General features: G+C 46.7%; 1 protein-coding gene across 2 annotated transcripts in view; it reads right to left on the minus strand.

Moving 5' to 3' along the window:
* LOC122547983 (small conductance calcium-activated potassium channel protein 3-like) overlaps positions 1–20,622 on the minus strand; it is a 153,249-nt gene that overhangs the window by 43,299 nt on the left and 89,328 nt on the right. For both annotated transcript variants that reach the window (XM_087985050.1, XM_087985049.1), the window contains exon 3: positions 19,653–19,794. In XM_087985050.1, coding sequence (XP_087841176.1) covers positions 19,653–19,794 — 142 coding nt within the window. The remainder of the gene's footprint in view (positions 1–19,652; positions 19,795–20,622) is intronic.

Consider the following 20,622-nt stretch of genomic DNA (forward strand, 5'->3'; position numbering starts at 1 on the left):
CCCAGTGAGAGTCAGTGTGTGTGTGGGACCCCGTACCCCATTGAGAGTCAGTGTGAATGTGGGAACCGTACCCCAGTGAGAGTCAGTGTGTGTATGGGACCCCGTACACCAGTGAGAGTCAGTGTGAATGTGGGATGCCGTACCCCAGTGAAAGTCAGTTTGTGTTTGGGACCCTGTACACCAGTGAGAGTCAGTGTGTGTGTGGGATGCCGTACCCCAGTGAAAGTCAGTGTGTGTGTGGGACCCTGTACCCCAGTGAGAGTCAGTGTGTGTGTGGGATGCCGTACCCCAGTGAGAGTCAGTGTGTGTGTGGGACCCTGTACCCCAGTGAGAGTCAGTGTTTTTGGCAGGGAGTAAAACTGTGAAAAGTAATCCCTCACCAGAATTTGAAGGCACTGCACTCTCAGTGATGGTCAGTCTATGAAATTCCTTCCAGGATTATAGAGGTTATGAGCCAGATGTCTCTCTCACAAAGACCCTCTGAGTTCTGTGAGAATTACAGATGATCCCTTGCTCTGCATCAAACTCATTTTTTAATACATGAAATATTAAACAAAGGATTTATCTGCCCTGCTTGACAGTGACGTCAAATGCTTTAATAATTCCTTAAACTTCTTCGCTTCCTTTCCTGAGTACTGTGACTGAGCCTGAGATAAAGGTTCACAGCCTGCATTGAGGGTCATGCATGCAGCTGTCTGTCCCTCGGATGTGGAAATTCCTCCCTATTCCTCTCAGTCTCTCCCTCCTCCTTGAAGATGTTCTAATAGCTCTCTGTCCTGATATCTGGATACAGAACTGGCTCAAAGGTAGAAGACAGAGGGTGGTGGTGGAGGGATGTTTTTCAGACTGGAGACCTGTGACCAGTGGAGTGCCACAAGGATTGGTGCTGGATCCACTACTTTTTGTCATTTACATAAATGATTTGGATGTGAGCATAAGAGGTACAGTTAGTAAGTTTGCAGATGACACCAAAATTGGAGGTGTGGTGGACAGCAAAGAAGGTTACCTCAGTTTACAATGGGATCTTGATCAGATGGGCCAATGGACTGAGGAGTGGCAGATGGAGTTTAATTTAGATAAACCCAAGGTGCAGCATTTTGGGAAAGCAAATCTTAGCAGGACTTATACACTTAATGGTCAGATCCTAGGGAGTGTTGCTGAACAAAGAGACCTTGGAGTGCAGGTTCATAGCACCTTGAAAGTGGAGTCGCAGGTAGATAGGATAGTGAAGGCTGTGTTTGGTATGCTTTCCTTTATTGGTCAGAGAATTGAGTACAGGAGTTGGGAGGTCATGCTGCGGCTGTACAGGACATTGGCTAGGCCACTTTTGGAATATTGCATGCAATTCTGGTCTCCTTCCTATCGGAAGGATGTTGTGAAACTTGAAAAGATTGATATGGATGTTGCCAGAGTTGGAGGATTTGAGCTATAGGGAGAGGCTGAACAGGCTGGGGCTGTTTTCCCTGGAGCATCGGATGCTGAAGGGTGACTTTATAGAGTTTATAAAATGATGAGGAGCATGGATAGTGAGTGTGGAACAAAGTCTTTTCCCTGGGGGAGGGGGAGTCCAGAACTAGAGGGCGTAGGTTTAGGGTGAGAGGGGAAAGATATAAAAGAGACCAAAGGTTCAATTTTTTCACACAGAGGGTGGTACGTGTATGGAACGAGCTGCCAGAGGAAATGGTTGAGGCTGGTACAATTGCAACATTTAAAAGGCATGTGAATGGGTGTATGACTAGGAAGGGTTTGGAAGGATATGGGCCGGGTGCTGGCAGGTGGGACTAGATTGAGTTGGGATATTTGGTTGGCATGGACGGGTTGGTCCAAAGGGTCTGTTTCCGTGCTGTACATCTCTATGACTCAATGACTGTACATCTCCTTATGTGGCTTGTTGTCATTTTGTTTGATAACATCTCCATGAAGCCCCTTGGGATATTTTTCACCACTAAATGCATCACAGAGATATGAATCGTAGTTATTCTTTGACTCTCTCAGGACTGTGATTGTTATGGGATGGGTAGTTGTGAAAATTGGACAGGCTCAACAATCATCCAACCTGGCACTGACATGAAAAATGTTAATAATTTCAATTCTGTCATGTTTGATAACCCTGCCTTATTGCCTAACGCTAACCCAGATTGTTTACATGCCCAAAGCAGTTGGTGGCCAGAGGGAAGCTGCAACTGCACCAGAGTCATTCAGGTTTCTTTTGGAAAGTCAGTGAAACGCTCACTGATATTTCAGGCCCAAAGATTCACTGGGAATCTGGATTTCAGGGCAAGTAAAAATGCAAAAGGGATCTAATTCAAATTTTGTTGTGACATAGGAACAGGAGGAAGTCACTCAGCCCTTCAGGCTTGCCTAGCCACTCAGCCAGATCATGGAGCTTAACACCCTTTCCAGGCCTTTCAAACATAACCTTTACTCAACAAAAATCTGTCAATCTCAACCCTGACAATTCCAATTGGCCCTCAGCTTGCACACATTTTGGAGATTAGTTCCAGGTTTCCACAATCCTTTTGGTTAGAATGTGCTTCCTTACTTCAGCCCCGAATGGCCTAATTCAAAATTTAAAATGTTCCATTCCCTTATTTATAAATGCCAGCACCATAGCAAATCATTTCTCTCTGTCTAGCACATCCAAACGTCTCAGCATATGAAACAGCTTGATTAGATCACTGCTCAAGGGGATGAGAACCACTGGATATTAGTTTCTTATTGACAAAGGCTCACTTCTGCATTTAGGACTCACTAGCAACTTCAAAGGTTTGCTTCCCAGATTATAATAGCGACCGCACTTCAAGAAGTACTTCACTGGCTGTGAAGAGCTTTTCAGCATCCTGTAGTGTGCTATATAAATGCAGAAATGTTTTTATAAGTGTGCCACACCATCTCACAAAGGTTAGCCTGCCCTTTCTGAGCTAGGAGAGATGGCTGTGACCATTTTCCTCAGTGCCTCCACCAAACACAGCGAAGAGAGTTCAGCCGAAGGTTGGGACACAGTGGGGAATCAGTGTCTGCCCCATGCTGGAGGACATTAACATGGACATCATTTCAGGAGAGCATATGGAGCTCAAGAGCAAATATCCTCTTGGCTCTAACAGTCCCATACCACAAACAAAAATTGTCACATGGCAGGAAAGTCTGTGCCTTCAGGCAAGAAAAGGAGTAGAGGGATTTCAAGAGAATATTTGACGTCATGATGATCAGAAACTTAAAATCCCCAGAGTATTTCCCATTTCCAGCCGTCTTAGTGGAGCTCCAGGCACACAACAAGATGGATTTCTACGAAAATATAATGAACAGTCGCACAGCATAGTCTGTCTTCAACTTTTATATAAGATTGAAAAAATATAATCCTGAAACAAGCTGAAAATTATGGGGCAACAAATCAGCCTGTTCTCTTGTGACTTCACATAATCATTTTCAAAAGTAAATTTAAACAATAGCGAAGGACTCTCTAGAAAATTTTCTAACTTGTCATCAAAGCGAGAGATGACATTAGAGATCTACAGCATGGAAACAGACCCTTCAGTCCAACTCATCCATGCCAACCAGATACCCTAAATTAATTTGGTCCCATTTGCCAGCACTTGGCCCATATTCCTCTAAACTCTCCCTATTCATATGTCCATCCGGGTGCCTTTTAAATGCTGTAACTATACCAAACTCTACTACTTTCTCTGGCAGGTCATTCCATACACGCACCACCCTTTGCATGAAAATGTTGCCCCTTAAGTCCCTTTTAAATCTTTCCTATCTCACCCTAAACCTATACCCTCTAGTTCTGGATTACCCCACCCCAGGGAAAAGACCTTGTCTATTTACCCTAACCATAACCCTCATGATTTTATAAACCTCTATAAGGTCACCCCTCAGCATCCAAGCCTATTCAGCCTCTCCCTATAGCTCAAACCCTCCAACCGGGTGGTGCGTGTGTTCAGGCTTCTGTACCTTCTCCCTGATGGTAGAGGTTAGAAAAACATTGCCAGGGTGGGATGGTTCTTTGAGATTACTGGCAGCCTTCCTTGACAATGGGCCTGGTAGATGGATTCTATAGATGTGAGGTTGGCCATTGTGATTGTCCGGACTGAGTTCACCACTCCCTGTAACCGTCTCTGATCTTAAATGGTACAGTTGCCATACCAGGTAGTGATACATCCAGACAGAATGCTCTCGATGGCGCACCTATAAAAGTTGGTGAGGGTATTCGTCATCATGCCAAATTTCCTCAGCTGCCTGAGGAAGAAGAGACGTTGTTGGGTCTTTGTAACCAGTGCGTCCACCTGGAGAGTCCAAGAAAGCTTGTTGTAGATGACCACTCCCAGGAGATTGACACTCTCCACTCGTTCCTCCTCTGTGCTGTTAATGTGTAGAGGGGCATGAGTAACATCCCGCCGAAAGTCAATGAGTTCTTTGGTTTTGCCGGCATTGAGAGCTAGGTTGTTTTCAGTGCACCATTTTTCCAGGTCTTCCACCTCCCGTCTGCAGTCTGTTTCATCACCATCTGAAATTCGACTGACAATGGTGGTGTCATCAGTGAACTTGTAAATGGCATTAGTCTGGTATTTGGTAACGCAGTCATGGGTATACATACAGTGAGTACAGTAGGGGGCTGAGTACACACCCCTGGGGGGCTCCAGTGTTGAGTGTTAGTGAGGATGAAATATTGTCCCCGATCTTCACTGACTGTGGCCTGTGGGTCAGGAAACTGAAGAGCCAGTTGCAGAGAGAGGGGCTTACTCCAAGATCACTCCAAGATCTGGGCGGCATGGTGGCACAGTGGTTAGCACTGCTGCCTCACAGCGCCTGAGACCCGGGTTCAATTCCCACCTCAGGCGACTGACTGTGTGGAGTTTGCACATTCTCCCCGTGTCTGCGTGGGTTTCCTCCGGGTGCTCCGGTTTCCTCCCACAATCCAAAAGTTGTGCAGGTCAGGTGAATTGACCATGTTAAATTGCCTGTAGTGTTAGGTAATGGGTAAATGTAGGGGTATGGGTGGGTTGCGCTTCGGCGGGTCGGTGTGGACTTGTTGGGCCAAAGGGCCTGTTTCCACACTGTAATGTAATCTAATCTAAAAAATCTAATCTAATCACTAAGTTTAGTAATCAGTCTCGAGGGGATAATAGTGTTGGAGGCTGAACTGTAGTCAATGATCAGGATTCTTACGTAGCTGTTCTTGGTGTCAAGATGGTCTAGGGAGGAGTGAAGGGCAAGTGATATGACATCTGACGTGGATCTGTTGGTCCGATAGGCAAATTGGAGTGGGTCTAGAGTAGTGGGGAGGCTGGAGTTGATTTAATGCCATGACCAGCCTTTCAAAGCACTTCCTGACCACCGAAGGTAGGGCCACTGGGTGGTAGTCATTGAGACATGCTGCATGAGCCACCTTAGGCACAGGGATGATGTTGGCCCTCTTGAAACAGGCAGGGACAGTGGCCTGCTGCAGGGAGAGGTTGAAGATATCCGAGAAGATCTCTGCCAGTTGGTCTGCACATGCTCTGAGTGCATGGCCTGGTACTCCGTCTGGTCCCATTGCTTTCCTTGGATTCACACAAAGGAAAACTGATCTGACCTCCGATGCAGTGACTGTTGGGATAGGTTCGTCAGGAATTGTCAGAATAGGTGTTACCTCTCCGCAGAAATTCTGCTCAAAGCGATCACAGAAGACGTTGACATGATCTGGGAGGGATGTGTCATCTTCTGCTATCTTGCACTGTCTCTTTTTAGAAGCTGTGATGTCATTCAGTCTTTGCCATAGTCGCCGGGTGTCTGTCTGGGTCTCTAGTTTGGATCGGTATTGGTTCTTGGCTGTCTTAATGGCTCTGCGAATTGGATTCCTTATATTTGAGTGGGTGTCCTGATCTGAAGGCCTCATGTCTTCTTCACTATCCTATCTACCTGAGTTCCACTTCCCATATTGTTGAGTAATGCAGCTCCAATCATTTCAAGCAGAGCAAGCCTCTTTCTATACAACCCCATCAAATGTCCCAGGACAAGTATAGCACAGGATTACATACAAAGTAAGCTCCTTCTGCACTGTCCCCATCAAACACTGCTAGAATAGGGATAGCATGGGGTTAGGTACAGAGTAAAGCTTCCTCGACACTGTCTCCACCAGACACTCCCAGATTAGGAACATCACGGGGTGAGATGCAGACTGAAGATCCTTCTAATTAAAACAAAACATTGCGGATGCTGGACATCTGAAATGAAAATAGAAATGCTCTAAAAACTCAGCAGGCCTGGCAGCACTTGTGGTGAGAGAAAGAGAGCTGACATTTCAAGTTCAATATGACTTCTTCAGAACTGAAGAAGCGAGGAACTGCACAGAATGCATGGGGCTAAGAGTAAAGGAGGCTACAGAGGAGAAACCAACAGAAATAAAGTAGTGGGTAGAGGAATCACTGTCTTATCTTATATTAATGAACATTTGTGCCAGGAATATTAATTTACTGATCAGACCTTGTTTTGTATCTCCATATTACAACAAGAACATCTAATTGGATTTGAGTCAATGGGAGGTCCGGGAGCTGGCAGCAATGAAGACGCAGTAACTTCGAAATGAAGGCGTTTAAACATCTGTCTAGCCTGCAAGTGTCCAGTAATATCTTTTAAAATCTCACAGCTTTCCTGGCACATGAAGTGCTCAAAGTGGGAGAGGGACTGAGCTACATGTGTGGTGCACTGGTGGTGGGAGAGGGTATGAGGAAGGGTAGTCCCAGCTTGAGATCATCCCTGCTATCTCATGTCCTAATTTGCCTCAGGACTCATCGACCCGTCCATCAGCACAACTCCTTCCTATGGGTTTTTTTGTCACAGTAAAGAGTTCAGAGGTTCTTGTGTGTGGCAGTGGCTACTGGAAGCTTAAGCTATGCTTTGGCATGTGATTGGAGCTTCTAGCAGGAACACTGACTCCCATCCAGTTGTACATGCTGACCTGGACAGTCTCACATTTCAGCAATGCCTCCATTTTACCAACATCATCTCGTGTTGGAATGGCTTAGTGGCCTTGCCGTCGCCGCTCCCTCACAATCTCCTTCAATACCTGCATCTCTACAATCCTCAAAAAGATCTGTACTCTTCTAAATCTGGCCGCTAGAAGAGTCTCCTCCCAGTTTCCATATTTGCACCACTCAATCTTAAGCACTGGAATTCCTTTCTGAACCTCTCCATCTCTCTCACTTCTCCTTTAAGGAGTGCCTAGAACCTACTCTTTGGTTCGTTTGTCCTAAAATCTCCTCATCTGGCACAATTTCCTATTTTCTCTGACCTTGCTGCATATTTTAAAACTTTAAAGGCTCCATATGAATGCAAGATGTTATTGTCAAATGGAGCGAAGTTACATTGTGTCCTGAGTGGAAAAACCAGCCAGGGTTCCTGCTCCTGCTCAGTGTTTGTATCAATGCTGCATTAGAGAGGGAGTAAATCAGCCAGGGTTCCTGCTCCTGGTCACTGCCCACTGACCCCTATATTAGAGAGAGAGAGAGAGAGGGGAAATCAGCCAGGGTTCCTGCTCCTGGTCACTGCCCACTGACCCCTATATTAGAGAGAGAGGGGAATAATTCAGCCAGGTTTCCTGTCCTGGTCACTGCCCACTGACCCCTATATTAGAGAGAGAGGGAGAGGGAAATCAGCCAGGGTTCCTGCTCCTGGTCACTATCCACTGACCCCTATATTAGAGAGAAAGAGGGGGAGGGAAATCAGCCAGGGTTCCTGCTCCTGGTCACTATCCACTGACCCCTATATTAGCGAGAGAGAGTGGGGGGGAAATCAGCCAGGGTTCCTGCTCCTGGTCACTGCCCACTGACCCCTATATTAGAGAGAGAGAGGGGGGGGGGGAAAATCAGCCAGGGTTCCTGCTCCTGGTCACTGCCCACTGACCCCTATATTAGAGAGGGGGGGGGGGGGGGGGGAATCAGCCAGGGTTCCTGCTTCTGGTCACTGTCCACTGACCCCTATATTAGAGAGACAGCGGGGGAAATCAGCCAGGGTACCTGCTCCTGGTCACTGCCCACTGACCCCTATATTAGAGACGGGGGGGGAATCAGTCAGGGTTTCTGTTCCTGGTCACTGTCCACTGACCCCTATATTAGAGAGGGGGGGGGAATCAGTCAGGGTTTCTGTTCCTGGTCACTGTCCACTGACCCCTATATTAGAGAGGGGGGGGGGGTGAAATCAGTCAGGGTTCCTGCTCCTGGTCACTGTCCACTGACCCCTATATTAGAGAAAAAGAGTGGGGGGGAAATCAGCCAGGGTTCCTGCTCCTGGTCACTGCCCACTGACCCCTATATTAGAGAGAGAGAGAGGGGGGGAAGTCAGCCAGGGTTCCTGCTCCTGGTCACTGCCCACTGACCCCTATATTAGAGAGGGGGGGGGAATCAGTCAGGGTTTCTGTTCCTGGTCACTGTCCACTGACCCCTATATTAGAGAGAGGGGGGGAATCAGCCAGGGTTCCTGCTCCTGGTCACTGTCCACTGACCCCTATATTAGAGAGAGGGGGAGGGGGGGAATCAGTCAGGGTTTCTGTTCCTGGTCACTGTCCACTGACCCCTATATTAGAGAGAGAGGGGGGAATCAGCCAGGGTTCCTGCTCCTGGTCACTGCCCACTGACCCCTATATTAGAGAGAAAGAGTGGGGAGTAAATCAGCCAGGGTTCCTGCTCCTGGTCACTGCCCACTGACCCCTATATTAGAGAGACAGTGGAGAAATCAGCCAGTGTTCCTGCTCCTGGTCACTGCTCACTGACCCCTATATTAGAGAGAGAGAGAGGGGGGAATCAGCCAGGGTTCCTGCTCCTGGTCACTGCCCACTGACCCCTATATTAGAGAGGGGGGGGGGGGAAATCAGCCAGGGTTCCTGCTCCTGGTCACTGCCCACTGACCCCTATATTAGAGAGAGAGAGAGGGGGGAATCAGCCAGGGTTCCTGCTCCTGGTCACTGCTCACTGACCCCTATATTAGAGAGACAGTGGGGAAATCAGCCAGGGTACCTGCTCCTGGTCACTGTCCACTGACCCCTATATTAGAGAGAGAGGGGGGAAATCAGCCAGGGTACCTGCTCCTGGTCACTGTCCACTGACCCCTATATTAGAGAGAGAGGGGGGAATATCAGCCAGGGCTCTTGCTCCTGGTCACTGTCCACTGACCCCTATATTAGAGAGAGGGGGGATATCAGCCAGGGCTCTTGCTCCTGGTCACTGTCCACTGACCCCTATATTCGAGAGAGAGAGGGGGGAAATCAGCCAGGGTTCTTGCTCCTGGTCACTGTCCACTGACCCCTATATTAGTGAGAGAGGGGGGGAAATCCACCAGGGTTCCTGCTCCTGGTCACTGCCCACTGACCCTTATATTAGAGAGAGAGCCAGGGCTCTTGCTCCTGGTCACTGACCACTGACCCCTATATTCGAGAAGAGGTGGGGAGCGAAATCAGCCAGGGTTCCTGCTCCTGGTCACTATCTACTGACCGTTATATTGAAGAGAGCGAGGGGAAATCAGCCAGGGTTCCTGGTCCTGCTCACTGTCCAGTGACTCCTACTGGAATAATCACGAGGAGAATAGTGTTGTCAAAACCTGAATAACTGGGAGCAACTGGTACGGATGGAAATTCCCCACCCCAAACGAACCACTCTTAAGTGACTAAAATTTAGAACTCAGGGAGGACACATCGGGCAGTTTTTAAAAACAAGTGTTTTTATGACTGCACAGACCAGATTGAGCCTATTTACTTTAAGATGAGTCGTACCCTCTGGAGAAATAAATCTCTTCACGCAAATGTATTAATCCAACCTCACACAGCCTTGGAGGACCCTCCAGAAAACAAATTGAACCTGACTTCCCAACGACTTACCAGAGATTTGTAATGGCAATGTATCGTGTTAAACTCCCAGAGGAGCCCTTGTGCAGTCCTTCCTTGAATTTAATTTAGTTGAGTGGCAGATGCATCAATAGAGACTTCTTAAAGTTCTGCACGGCCCTCAATCACAGCAAATGGAGGGCAAACTGCTTGCAGAAACTAGGCAGTTCAATACTTCCCATCTGCCTTGCTTGGCTTTCTGACTGAGGATGTCTTTCAAGTTAAAGATTTAAAAAATTTCTTTCCCATGCTCAGAACATCTCGAAGTTCTTCACTGCCAACATTTGCTTGCATTAATATAGTACCTTTAACACAATACAATGTTCCAGGGCAGCCCCTTGAGCTTTCATAACCATTGTCTGTGGCCTTAGACAAATACTGATTTGGGTGTAGTATCATATATTACAGACAATGTCTCAAACAGCATGATCACCATCCCCAATTATGTCCTGTCCCACTGGCAGGTCAGACCGAGCACAAGTGACAGCATGGTGGTATGCACTTAGGGAGTTGCTATGGGGTGCTCAATATTGACTTTGGACCTCAGGAAGCCTCATGTCATCAGGTTAATCATGGGAAGGAAACTCTCACTGATTCTCATGTACCAGCCTCTCCCCAGCTTCCCAGCTGGTGAATTAGTATTCTCCCATGTCGAACACCACTTGGAGGAAACACTGAAGTTGGCAGAATGTATCTAGGTAGGAGAGCTTCAATGTCCATCACTGAGAGCAGCTTGGCAGCACCACAACTCATAAAGCCGGTTGAGTGCTTGGAGACAAAGCTGCGAGACTGAGTTTAAAGCAGGTGGTAAGGGAACCAGGATCGGGAATAAAAGACTTGATCTCATCCTTACCAAAGGAAATTGGACATCTACAGCCTGCCGTGGATGCATCTGTCTATGACAGGAAAGCTGGGAGAGATTATTGTACAGCCCTTGTGAGACAAAGTCCTATCTTCACATTGAGAATACCATAAGATATAGGAGCAGAATCAGGCCATTCAGCCCACTGAATCTGCTCTGCCATTCGATCACGGCTGGTATGTTTCTCAATCCCATTCTCCTGCCTTCCCCCTCCACCAATCAAGAATGCATCTATCCCTGTCTTAAAGACATTTAAAGACTTGGCCTCCTCCTACAGTCTTCTACAGCAATGAGTTTCACAGTCATCATCCTCTGGTTGAAGAAATTCCTCCTCACCTCAGTTCTAAAGGCTGTCCCTTCACTCAGAGGTGGTGCCCTCCAGTCCTAGTCTCTCCTACTAGTGGAAGCATCTTTTCCACGTCCACTCTATCCAGGCCTCTCTATATCCTGTGAGTTTCAATGAGATTCCACCTCATCCATCTAAGCTCCATCAAGTACAGACCTGGAGTATGACGAGCCCATCATCCCTGGCAACATTCTTGTGAATCTCCTCTGGCCTTCCTCCAAGGTCAGCACATCCTTCCTTGGATATGGAGCCCAAAACTGCTCACAATATTCCAAATGCAGTCTGACCAGAGCCTTATACAGCCTCAGCTGCCCTTGTCTCCTAGCCCTCTCAAAATGAATACTAACATTGTATTTGCCTTACTAACCACCAACTAAACCTGCAGGTTAACCTTAAGAAAATCCTGAACTAGGATTCCTAATTCCCTTTGTGCTTAAGATTTCTGTAGCCATTCCCTGTTTAGAAAATAGTTTACACCTCTATTCTTCCCACCAGAGTACATAATATCACTTTTTTCCACATTGTATTCCATCTGCCACCTCTCTCCTAGCCTGAAAAGTCTTTCTGCAGCCTCCAAGCTTTCTCAACACTACTTGTCCCTCCACCTATCTTTGTGCCATCTGCAAACTTAACAACAAAGACCTAAGTTCCTTCATCCAGTTTGTTAATGTATAATGTTAATGTATGACCATCCCATCCAGGAGATTTATCCACTTTCAGCTTCCCACCATCTTCTCCTTAGTATGGTCAGTACACTCATCTCCAGCCGTGACTCTTTTGAAGTTCTAGTATACCACTGGTGTCTATATTGATGCAAAGTACTATTCAGTTCCTCTGCCCCTTTCTTTTTTCCCCATTACTACTTCCCCAGCCTCTTTTCCAACAGTCCAATGTCCCCTCTTGCCCCTCTATTACCTTTTAGTTATCTAAAAAAAACTTGCAATCTTATATACTAGCTTGAGAGATTTAACTTGATGCAGATTGTTATTTTATAGAGCTCTTTGACTCTTAATGGTAGACAGTACTTCACACATTCAGGTGATTACAGTCCTTCACCTTCTCCTCTGTTGTTGCTTTTTCAGTTGTCCTCTGTCAGTTTTTAAAGGCTTCCCAATCCTCTAGCTTCCCACTCATCGTCAGCAGGTTGTATGCTTTTTTTACTGCTCTAATGCAGTCCCGGATTTCCCTGGTCAGCCATAGTTGCCTCATCCTCCCATTAGTATGTTTCTTCTTCCTTGGGATGAATTTCTGCTGTGCCTCCTGAATTACCCCCAGAAACTCCTGCCATTGCTGCTCCACTGTCTTCCCTGCTAGGCTCCCCTTCTAATCAACCCTGACTAGCTCCTCCACCCAATCCTTGTCTTTTGTGGCATTATTATGACACTAAATGGGACAGACCTTGAACAGATCTAGCCATCAGCAGCAGCAGAAATGTACTCCAACACAATCTACAACCTCATGGCCCACCATGTTCCACCGTACAGTTACCATCAAGCTAGGGAATCAACCCTAGTTCAATGGAGAATGCAGCAGGGTATGCCAGGAGCAGTACCACATCAAGCATGCTGAAAAATGAGGTGTCAACCAGTCAATGCTACAACGCAGGATACTTGTGTGAAAAATAGCAGAAGCAGCAAGTGATTTGCAGATTTAAATGATTCTCCAAGCAAGGCACCAATTTAAGCTCTACAGTCCTGCCACATTCATCAAGCACTGCCTCTGACACTGCAGTCCCTCAGCACTGACCCTCCAACAGTGGGGCACTCCCTCAGCACTGACCCTCCAACAGTGGGGCACTCCCTCAGCACTGACTCTGCGACAGCGCCCGTTCTCTCAGCACTATCCTCCAATAGTGCCGTGCTCCCTCAGCACTGACTGTCTGACAGCGCCTGCTCCCTCAGCACTGACCTTCCAACAATACAACACGCCCTCAGCACTGACCCTTCGACAGTGCGGCGTTCCCTCAGCACTGACCCTCTGACAGTGCTCGCTCCCTCAGCATTTACCCTCAAACAGTGTCTGGTCCCTCAGCATTGACCCTCCGACAGTGTGGCATTCCCTTTGACCCTCCAACAATGCAGTGCTCCCTCAGCACTGACCTTTCGACAGTGTGGTGCTCCCTCAGCACTGACCCTCCACAGCGCGGCTCTCCCTCTGACCCTCCATCAATGCGGCGTCCCTCAGCACTGACCATCTGACAGCGCCTGCTCCCTCAGCACTGACTGTCCGACAATGCAGCGCTCCCTCTGACCCTCCGACAATGTGGCGCTCCCTCAGCACTGACCCTCTGACAGTACTCGCTCCCTCAGCACTGACCCTCTGACAGTGCCCGATCCCTCAGCACTGACCCTCCGACAGTGCCCGCTCCCTCAGCACTGACCCTCTGACAGTGCCCGATCCCTCAGCACTGACCTTCCGACAGTACCCGCTCCCTCAGCACTGACCCTCTGATAGTGCCTGCTCCCTCAGCACTGAACTGACTGTGTAGAAGGACTAGGTGTTCGGATGTTGCAGTAATTACCTGAATGTAAATCAAGCACTAAGGGTCAAGAAGCTGTATCAAATAACAATCTGCATTGTTAACTTTCTCAAAATTGTTGTGATTATAAAGTGCAGGCTGAAAGAGCAGCATAGACAGATTCATTAGGTAAAGATTTATATGGTGTGGGCAGAGATCAGGGAAATGGGTCTTTCAAAGGGCTAGCACCAACATGTTGCGTCAAATGACCTCCTTCTCTGGTGTATCATTTCATGAGAAATCCGATCAGTGGAATCTTTCTCCACATTAATTGAACAAATGTGTCTGATTTCTGTGGTTACCCAACCGTAGGGAACAGCTGTTCACTGCTGACATGCTTTTCAGACAGCTGGTTCAGATAGTTTCAGCCTGGAATTTTGAGGGTGTGGTTGGTGGGGAAGGAGATGCTTTTCTGACCTCTGTTTTTGACAGGAAGTTCGATGTTTGTTGCTGAATTCAAAAAGGTATTTTGGGGCATGAATGAAACCTTCTTCCAAACCAATTGAGCCCCTCTCTCCCCTTCCCCATTCATGGTGAGTAGGGATATCTCCTACCAGGGGAAAGTGAGGACTGCAGATGCTGGAGATCAGAGCTGAAAATGTGTTGCTGGAAAAGCGCAGCAGGTCTTCAGCATTCCTGAAGAAGGGCTTATGCCCGAAACGTCGATTCTCCTGTTCCTTGGATGCTGCCTGACCTGCTGCACTATCTCCTACCAGATCGATTTCACTCCAACACATTTCTGCTCTCTTCAGTACCTGTCCACTATCTCAACCCAAGTGATCTGGATAGTGTCAATGGGAGATATTTGATCACAATTGATCCCTAATGTCACCTGATAGCAGGACAGTTTCTGGACTGGAGTCACAGGCATTAAGCACCAGTGGTTATATGTTAGTTAGATGGAATCCAGGCACATTCTTTTGCAGTCAGAGTTTTATTTCAACTCTCTGATCCCAAAACTCTACCAATCAAATTCTCACCCAATTATCCCAAAATTAACATTATCTCTTCTCGCTAGTTCCAGTTGGTCTCAGACATCCCTGCCAGACCACACTAGATGATGAAAACTAGGTCGTAATCAACAGAAGAAGCCCTGAATGATCTTTTCCTGTTATACGGCAGTAACGTTTCTTTATTTGACCTTGGAATATGGGCATTGCACAACAAGGCCGGCCCTACTTTGCCTATCCCAAATTGACCTTTCAATGTCGTGGTGAACCTTCATCCTGAACCACTGCCAATATGGTGCAGGTGCTCCCACTGTGCTGTCACATACATTTTGGATTTTGACCCAGCGACAATAGAGGAATGGATGATACCTGTCCAATTTGAGATCATCTGAGAGCAGGAAGTGATCTTAGAGGTGCAAGTTTTTCCATAACAGAACTACTTTTCTCAGTATAAGAAGGTGTCAAAGTGTACTCACAGAGTTATGGAGGGTTTGATAGTGTAGACAGGAAGAAACTGGCTGTTGGGACATCAATTGAAGGTAAGCTTTTTTTTTGAGCATAACTGGAGAAAGAGATGTGGTCTTTCCATCTACCGCTTAGGACAGATGTAAGGAAACCAAATCCCAAAGGGAGCAGTGATTTATACTGCATAAGAAAAGGGGCTTTTCTTTTTAAACAGCAATTGTTGTGATCTGAAGAGCACTACCTGAAAGGGCAGTGGAAGCCGAATCAATAGGAATCTTCAGAAACTGGAAATTGGATAAAAACTTGGAAAGGAAAAGCAATGCTGAGCTGTGTAAGAGGAACTAATTGGGTAACATATAAAGAACCAATGCAGGTACCATGGATGCCTTCTGTACTGGAACATACTATGAAGCAATTGTCGAGGCCTCCCAGATGAGATCAGCTAGCTTAGCACAGACTGAGGAATAAACCCTGTGGTTTTCCCAGTCTGCACAGTCAATACTGATCTTGTTTTGCACGCTGCGTGTGTCCTTGGTGGACTGGAACATGAACCCCTGATGGGAGGAGGGGATACCCTTCGCTGGTAATCTCTCCCAGCTGATAGGCTTTGTTCCAAATATAGCCCTGGGAGTCAGGGTAGACAGTGGAATGCACTGAGTCACTGGCTAATGTTACCAAGATAAATTTACTCACACCTCACAGTCCCCAGCGGAAAGGCGGGGTTCCTTTCTAAAACTGATCAGCGAGAAACCAAGGGTTTGTCCGTTGTCAGGGTTTCCAGTGCTTTCATTTGACTATCAGGTAGCAGAGACTTTCAGCTGTTCCTGCTCTAATCTCTGGAGTGCCTTCCACTATGAGACTGCTCTGCCACACCTTTTAATATCCTCCTTGAACTAGTCCAGCTCCTCGACCAAGTAAAATTCCGCCTTGTCTTCTTACTTTGTTACTCCTGTTCTCATTTATGATCCCTGCCTTGTTGCGCAGAGAATAAGGCAAGAAAAACCTACACCTCTGCAGTGACTTTCATGATCTCAAGAGTTTTCTTTTGTCCTTTTACAGGACGTGGGCATTGCCGGTTGGCTCAGCATTGTTTTCCCACCCCTAGTTACACTTGAAAAAGTGGTGGTGAGCTGCCTTCTTAAACCACTGCAGGTGGAGTGCTGTAGGTTTACCCAGTATGGGATTAGGGAGGGAGTTCCAGGATCTTGACCCAATGACAGTGAAGGAATGATGATATATTTCCAAGTCAGGATGGTGAGTGGCTTGGAGGGGATCTTGTAGGGGTGGTGTTGCCTTGTATCTGCTGCCCTTGTCTTTCTGGATGGAAGTGATCATGGGTTTGGGGATGCTGTCTAAGAATCTCTAGTGAATTTCTACAGTGCATCTTGTAGATGATACACACTGCTGCTACTGAGTATAGGTGGTGGAGGAAGTGGATGTGGTCCCAATCAAGTGGGCTGCTTTATTCTGGATGGCATTGAGCATTCCTGAGTGTTGTTGGAGCTGCACTCATCCAGGCAAGTAGAGAGTATTCCATCACACTCCTGACTTGTGCCTTGTCGATGATGGACAGGCTTTGGAGAGTCAGGAGGTGAGTTACTTGCTACAGGATTCCCAGCCCCATCCTGCTTTTCGTGCCACTGTGTTTATGTGGTAAGTCCAATTGAGTTTCTGGTGAATGATAACCCCCCAGGATGTTAATAATGGGGTTCAGTGATGGTAATGCCATTGAATGTCAATTGGCAGTGATTAGATTGTCTCTTATTAGAGATGGTCATTACCTGGCATTTGTGTTGTGCAAATGTTACCTGCCACTTGTCAGCCCAAGCCTGGATATTGTCCAGATGTTGTTGCATTTGAACATGGACTGTCACAAATGGTTTTGAACATTGTGCAATAATGAGCGAACACCCCTCCTTCTGACTTTACTATGGAAGGAAAGCCATTGATGAAGCAGCTGAAGATGTTTGGGCTGAGGGCATTACCCTGAGGAACTCCTACAGAGGTGTCCTGGAGTTCAGGTGACTGACATCCAACAACCACAACCGTCTTCCTATGTGCCAGGTACGACTCCAACCAGCAGAGAATTTTCCCCAGAACCCACTGCTTCCAGCTTGGCTAGGGCACCTTGATGCCACACTTGGTCGAATCTGGCTTTGATGTCAAGGGTTGCCACTCTCACCTCACCTCTGGAATTCAGAGATTGATGGGCAGTAATTACCTGGCTTGGATTTACCCCGCTTTTTATGCACAGGATGTACCTGGGCAATTTTCCACATTGTCAGGTAGATGTCAGTATTGTAACTTTATTGGAAGAACTTGGCTCAGAGAGCAGCACGCTCTGGAGCTTAAGTCTTCAGTACTATCGCTAGAATGTTGTCAAGGCCCATCGCTTTTGCAGTAACCGGTGTCTCCAACCATTTTTTGATATCACATGGAGTGAATCGAATTGGCTGAAGACTGGTATCTGTAATGCAGGGGACCACTGAAGGAGGCAAAAATGGATCATCCAATCAACATTTCTGGCTGAAGGCTGTTGCAAATCCTTCAGCCTTATCTTCTGCCCTGATGTGCAGGCTTCCACATCACTCAGGATGGGGATATTTGTGGAGCCTTTTCCTCCAGTGAGCTGTTTAATTTTCCACCATCATTCCTGACTGGATGTGGCACGACTGCAGAGCTAAGATCTGATCCATTGGCTGCAGGGTTGTTTTGCTCTGTCTATCACTTGCTGCTTATGCTTTTTGGTATGCAATTAGTCCTGTTTGATGGATTCACCAGGTTGCCACCTCATGTTTAGATATGTGTGGTGCTGCTCCTGGTGTGCCCTCCTGCACTCTCCATAGAACCAGGGTTGATCCCCTGGCTTGAGGTATTGGTTGAGTGGGAGATATGCCGGGCCATGAGGGTACAGATTGTGCTGGAGTACAATTCTGCTGCTGTTGATGGCCCACAGTGCCTCATGGATGCTCAGTCTTGAGTTGCTGGATCCGTTCGAAGTCTCTCACGTTTGGTGATAGCATGGTGATAGTGCCACACAATACAATGGAAATATTCTCAATGTGAAGGTGGGACTTTGTCTCCACAAGGACTGTGCAGTGGTCATTCTTACAATACATTTGGAGTTGGCAGATTGTTAAGGATGATGTCAAGTATATTTTTTCCTCTTGTTGCTTCCCTCATCATAATGCAGACCCAGTCGAGCAGCTATGTCCTTTATGACCCAACCAACTCGATCAGCAATGCTGCTGCAGAGCCACTCTTGGTGTTGGAATCCCCCACCCAGAGTACATGTTGTGCCCTTGCCACCCTCAGTGCTTCCTCTAAGTGTTGTTCAAATGGAACAGTACTGATTCATCAGCTGAGGGAGGATAGTATGTGGTTATCAGCAGGAGGTTTCCTTGCCCATGTTTAACCTGAAGCCATGAGATTTCCTGGGGTCTGAAGTCAATATTGAGGACTCCAAGGGCACCTCCCTCCCACTGTATACTATGTGCACCACCACCTCTGCGGGGTCTGTCCTGCTGGTGGAACAGGACATATCCAGGAATGATGGCATTGCCCTAAGGTAGTGATTCTGTAATTATGACGATGTCAGGCTGTTGCCTGAGTAATCTATGAGACAGCTCTCCCAATTTTGGCACTAGCCCCCAGATGTTAGTAAGGAGGACTTTGCAGCGTTGACAGGGCTGTTTCTGGCGTTGTCTTTTCTGGTGTCTACATCAATGCCAGGCAATCCGTCCAGTTTCATTTCTTTGTTGAGACTTTGTAGCAATTGATACAACTGAGTATCTTGCTAGGCATTTTAGAGGGAGTTGAGAGTTAACCACATTGCTGTGGGTCTGTAGTCACATGTAGGCCAGATGATGAGAGGATGGCAGATTTCCTTCCCTGAAGGACATTAGCGAAACATGTGGGTTTCATGGTCATTAGTAGATTCTTAATTCCAGATATTCTTTATTCAATTCAAATTCCACCATCTGCTGGGCCAGGATTTGAACCCTGGTCCCCATGTATTATAAAACCCTTCCGTTAAGAGCAGACCCTATTGTAATGCAGGGAATACGCAGCCAGATCTCACAAACAGCATCGCAATAATAAATAGATAATTAAGCGATAGTGACTTTGAGGTGAATAGCAAGGTCCAGTTTGCTCTCTTAGTCATAAATGATTCCATCAACACTAAGAAGGCTAATTCAAGAGTAAAAGTTGTATAGACTAGCCTTGTATTCCCTTGTGATTACAGAGGATGAAATCATGATCTAATTGAGGTGTTTAAGATGATTAAAGGATTCAATAAGACATTCTCTGATAAGGAGAATTCATTATTAGGAGGCAAAAACATAAAATCTGAGTGAGGCCATTTAAGGGTGATGTCAGGAAGCACCTCTTCACACACAGGGCAGTGGAACTCTGGAACTGTAACCTCAAAAAGCTGACGAAAGACATCAGAACAAAGAGGAGTGGATTTTTGTTTGGCGATAGATTGCAGAAGCAGGGCCATTGTCTCATTGATTGGTGCAGCCGGCTTGAAGGGCTGATCAAGCTTCTCTTGTTCCCATCTCTCTGTCTCCCACTTTGAATGCACAGCCCCTTCCTGGATTACAGTCCCCAAGCTGCAGCCTCCAGGTAAATTACTGCGAAGGTTCACTTACCATGATCCCAGTCAACAAGCAGACACCTTTCCCACAGTAAGTGTTGGGCACCATGTCACCATAGCCGATGGACAAAAAGGTGATTGAGATGAGCCACATCGCTCCCAGAAAGTTACTGGTGACATCCTGGTTGTCATGGTATCTGGTGACACAGACAAAGAAAGTTGGAACAACCTGAGGTGACCATGATTGACAAGACTATTTCAGCGGTTTCCTGTTTACTTTCAAACAATGTGCCAAAACAGAAACAAGAAGCATTTTTCAGACTGTCCCCCAAGTATTTGAAGTTACCAATGAACTAACCTTTGAAGAATTATCACTGTTGTAAGGGAAGAAACACAGCAGCCAATTTGCACACATCAATCTCCCACGAACAATGTGATAATGCTGAGATAACTATAAGTCTCTGAGTCAGAAGATTAAGGCTTCAAGTCCAGCAATGACTTAAATCTACGACCCAGACTGACAGTGTCAGTGAAGCACTGAGGGAGGCCCTGACTTTCAGTTCATTAAAGGTTACTACGCAAACTAAGAGCTCACAGGGTAGGGAAGGAATAACATCCCGGTGTGGATAGAAGATCGATTAGCTATCAGGAAAAAACAGAGTAGGGACCAATGAGTTAATATCAGCTTCGCAAGGTGTAGCTGGATGAGTGCTACAGAAACCAGTGCTGAATGAATATCAATGACTTGGATGAAGGGATCGTATGAAAACTTGTTAATTTTACTGATGGTACAAAGGAGAAAGTTCTAATAAGGACATAAGGAGTCTGCAAAGGGATATAGACAGGTTATGTGAGTAAGAAACAATCTGGCAGATGAAGTCTAATGTGGAAAAATGTGATCTTGTCCACTTTGCCAGGAAGAATAGAAAAGTCACGTTATTTAAATGGAGGAAGATTGCAAACTCAGTGGTACCAAGGGATCTGAGTGTCCTGGTACATGAATTACAAAACGTTGGTATGCAGGT

This window comes from Chiloscyllium plagiosum, unplaced genomic scaffold (genome assembly GCF_037043375.1).
Source record: "Chiloscyllium plagiosum isolate Xiang-an unplaced genomic scaffold, Cpla_swu_hap1 HiC_scaffold_50, whole genome shotgun sequence".
Classification (NCBI taxonomy): Eukaryota; Metazoa; Chordata; class Chondrichthyes; order Orectolobiformes; family Hemiscylliidae; genus Chiloscyllium; species Chiloscyllium plagiosum.